Below are 3,281 nucleotides of genomic sequence, written 5' to 3'. Positions count from 1 at the left end.
GAAAGAGGCAGAGGCATTTTTTGCCAGAGTCAGAACTAGAAAGGTGCCTTACCACTGAGATTGGAAGCCTGCTTCAGCCAGGTCAGGAGGGCCACAGCTGGGTGAATACCTCCTTCTCTGCTCACCCATGTGTCTGGGGCTCAGTGGAAATATTGTTTTAAAAAGGGACCGGCGACTTAGCTCTGGAGAGAGAGAGAAGGGATGGGGAGCTGGGCAAGGGAGGACAGGAGAAAGAAGAGAACAAGACTGATGTGTAAGGAAAGCTTTGATTGGCCCAGAGACCTCTAGGCTAAAATTCCATGCCTTTGGGATGCACAGTTATCAAGACACAGAAGTGGCAGGCAAGAATAATAATAAAATGTGTGCTTCACATTGATATGGCATGCTATATTTTTCAAAGTGCTTTCATATGCACTAGTTTATTTTATCCTAATAATAAACTTAAGAGGTAGACAGGACAACTATTCTTTTCGTTTTATAGGTATTATTATTATTATTCCCCCCCATTTTTATAAATTGGGGTATAGTTGCTTAACAATGTTGTGTTAGTTTCTGCTGTACAGTGAAGTGAATCAGCTATGTGTATACATATATCCCCTTCCCATTTGAAGATTGTAAAAATGAATCAGATAGCTTTTATGACTTGTTCAAAGAAAAAGACTCTGAATAAGAACTGGGGTTCAGGGTTTCTAGTTCAGAGCTCTTTTTTTCTTTTTCTTTTTTTGCGGTACGCGGGCCTCTCACTGTTGTGGCCTCTCCCATTGTGGAGCACAGGCTCCGGACGCGCAGGCTCAGCAGCCATGGCTCACGGGCCCAGCCGCTCCGCGGCATGTGGGATCTTCCCGGACCGGGGCACGAACCCGCGTCCCCTGCATCAGCAGGCGGACTCTCAACCACTGCGCCACCAGGGAAGCCCCCAGAGATCTTTTTACTGCAGCGGAATAAATAGAGCTTAGTGTAAAGAGGCCTTGACGACAGTTGCCCAATAAGGAGCAGAAGCCTTTAGCTGGTGATATCTGGAGATGCCCAGGGTCCCTGTTGATCACAATGTGAATGTTTCTGGGTCTACAGAGCTAATTAGGGATCACTCGGGACTTGGTGCTCAGCTCTGGGAATCAGGTCCCGGGCAACCAATTACACCACAGTGGAGTACAAGACCCAATGTCCAAAGCAATCTTCCCTACTGCCTTCCCTGGGGACCCCAGATTCCCTCCCTTGCATCTAGATATATGGGTAATTACACTGGGAAAAGATCTTATTAAGTAGCCGATAGATCAGCAAAACGAATTTCACAAACCAGCCTATTGCTACCAATTATGCACTGGCAAGACCACAACAAAAGCACCAGGATGTGAGTGAGCTGTTTTGGGTTTTGTTCTGGAAACCGCTGATAAACTTTTGAAGAATCACATTTTCTTTTCTTATTATAAAAACAACACATGTTTACTGTAGGAAGTCTGTACAATTCAAAAGAAACCTCAAGAGGAAAATGGAAATCACTTACAGAACCGCCTCCTAGACAGAAGTACTATCAACTTTTTATCACATTTGTTTCCAACGTGTTGTCTATGTAAAAGCACATACACGCACAGACATACACACATACTATATATATCACTCAGTTAGCATCATATTATATATATTTGTTTTATAACCTATTTATCCTCTCAATATACTGTGGGCACTTTCATAAGTTGGTAAATATATATAAAATCAGTATTGTCAGTGGTTCCAAATGTCCCATTATATGGTGGTTATGGATGTCATGGGATGATGGTGATAGTGAGGCGTGCGTTGGCAAGGCTCTGGGCAGGAAGGGAGGCCCAGAAAAGGCACCTGGAGGGGCCAGGCTATGATAGAGAGCCCTGGCAGAAGGATAAGCAATCATGCCAGCATTTTTCCCCGGGGATCTCTGTGTGCAGGTGGGTGGGTGGGGCCGTTCTCCAAGTTCAGGGCTGGGAAAGTAGTCAGGCAGCATCAATTTGCTGGAGGGAGCTATTGAGCCTCTGGTCAAAGTTGGGGGACTTTCATCTCAGGCACTACCCAGAGTGGTAGGACAAAGGATCATGGTCCCCCCCAGACATCAGACTCACTTCTCTGCTATAAAGACGTTGGGCCAGACCTCATCCACCTCATTCCAGGGAGCCTCTTGGCGGTCTTGGGCCAAGGCCCGCTGTAGGTCCAGGATGCAGGGAGTGTTGTACAGGCTGGTGTCATCCATCTTTTCCTTGACACGGTTGTACAGGTCCTCCACAAGCAGCTGCTCGGCAGACTCCAGCATGCCTGGACACTTTGCCTCAGCTTTGACCCCCCGCGGCTTGAGTTCTAGGGGGACAAGGAAGCATTCTCATCAAAGAGGAGGAACACAAGGGCCTTCCCTGCTCCTTGGCAGAACCCACTCTTGGCCTATTTGCTGCCAGGACTCTGCGTATGGGCTGAATTCATTTCAGATTCAGCCGGATCTGATCTGCCAGGAAGGACTTAATGGGGACCCAGGAGGAGCCTGCATTGGCCTGGACACTTGTGGTCAGGGTCAGCAGTATAGGTGTGCTGGGGTGGGAGAAGGGACATCAGTTTCCCTCGTTTCCTCCCATATTTCTCTAAAGCTGGCTGATAATTTCTTAGACCGAGGTCCTTAAGTAGCTGGTGTATGCCCAATTTATACTTGTAAATCCCACAGTGACCCACACAAATTAGATGCTTAGAAGCATTTACCAAATGAATACATGGCATTCTTTAGTAACATAATTCATTCTGTTAGTTGAGTTTGACTCCTTTACACATGGAAGGCAAATAACTCTGGGAAAAGTGAAACTTTCAGCAGTCACTTATGCTAGGTCACCTTCCAATACACCCTTAATTTACTTATTTAATTTACTGTCTGTTTCCCCCACTAGAGTGTGGGCGCCTGTGGTCCTCAGCCTCCCAGCTCTCTGACAGGTGGCAAAAATTTCCTATGAGCTCTGATGCCAGTCACAAAACAGCACTCGGGGCCTTTCTGACAACAGCCCAGAAAAGCTCAAATTGCGAATGAATTCAGATTCTATTCACCTGCCTCTCGAGTGAAACTTTATCTTCTCCTCCTAACGTATTTGCTCCCAAATTATCGAATTTGGAGGAAGGTAAGACCTTTCCTTTCTCTAAGAAGGTATAGAAGAGAGCAAAACCTTCCCTTTCACTTTGTAGCCCAAAAATACTGTGCAGAGAGAGGGAAAAAGAAGGTAAGTAGGAAAGGAGTGTCCTCTGTGTTGGCCATGACCTCATGCTGGCACCACCTCTTT

The 3,281-nt window shown here is 46.3% G+C and overlaps 1 protein-coding gene across 1 annotated transcript in view; it reads right to left on the bottom strand.

Moving 5' to 3' along the window:
• Nucleotides 1–3,281, bottom strand: part of STYXL2 (serine/threonine/tyrosine interacting like 2) — a 30,929-nt gene that overhangs the window by 8,557 nt on the left and 19,091 nt on the right. The window contains exons 3-4 of the mRNA XM_007458094.1: nucleotides 2,094–2,325; nucleotides 110–112 (exon numbers count right to left, since the gene is read on the bottom strand). Coding sequence (XP_007458156.1) covers nucleotides 110–112; nucleotides 2,094–2,325 — 235 coding nt within the window. The remainder of the gene's footprint in view (nucleotides 1–109; nucleotides 113–2,093; nucleotides 2,326–3,281) is intronic.

Source organism: Lipotes vexillifer, unplaced genomic scaffold (genome assembly GCF_000442215.2).
Source record: "Lipotes vexillifer unplaced genomic scaffold, Lipotes_vexillifer_v1.1 scaffold189, whole genome shotgun sequence".
In the NCBI taxonomy this organism is placed as follows: Eukaryota; Metazoa; Chordata; class Mammalia; order Artiodactyla; family Lipotidae; genus Lipotes; species Lipotes vexillifer.
The sequence above is the reverse complement of the archived record's forward strand: the minus strand, read 5'-3'. Positions and strand labels throughout refer to the sequence as shown.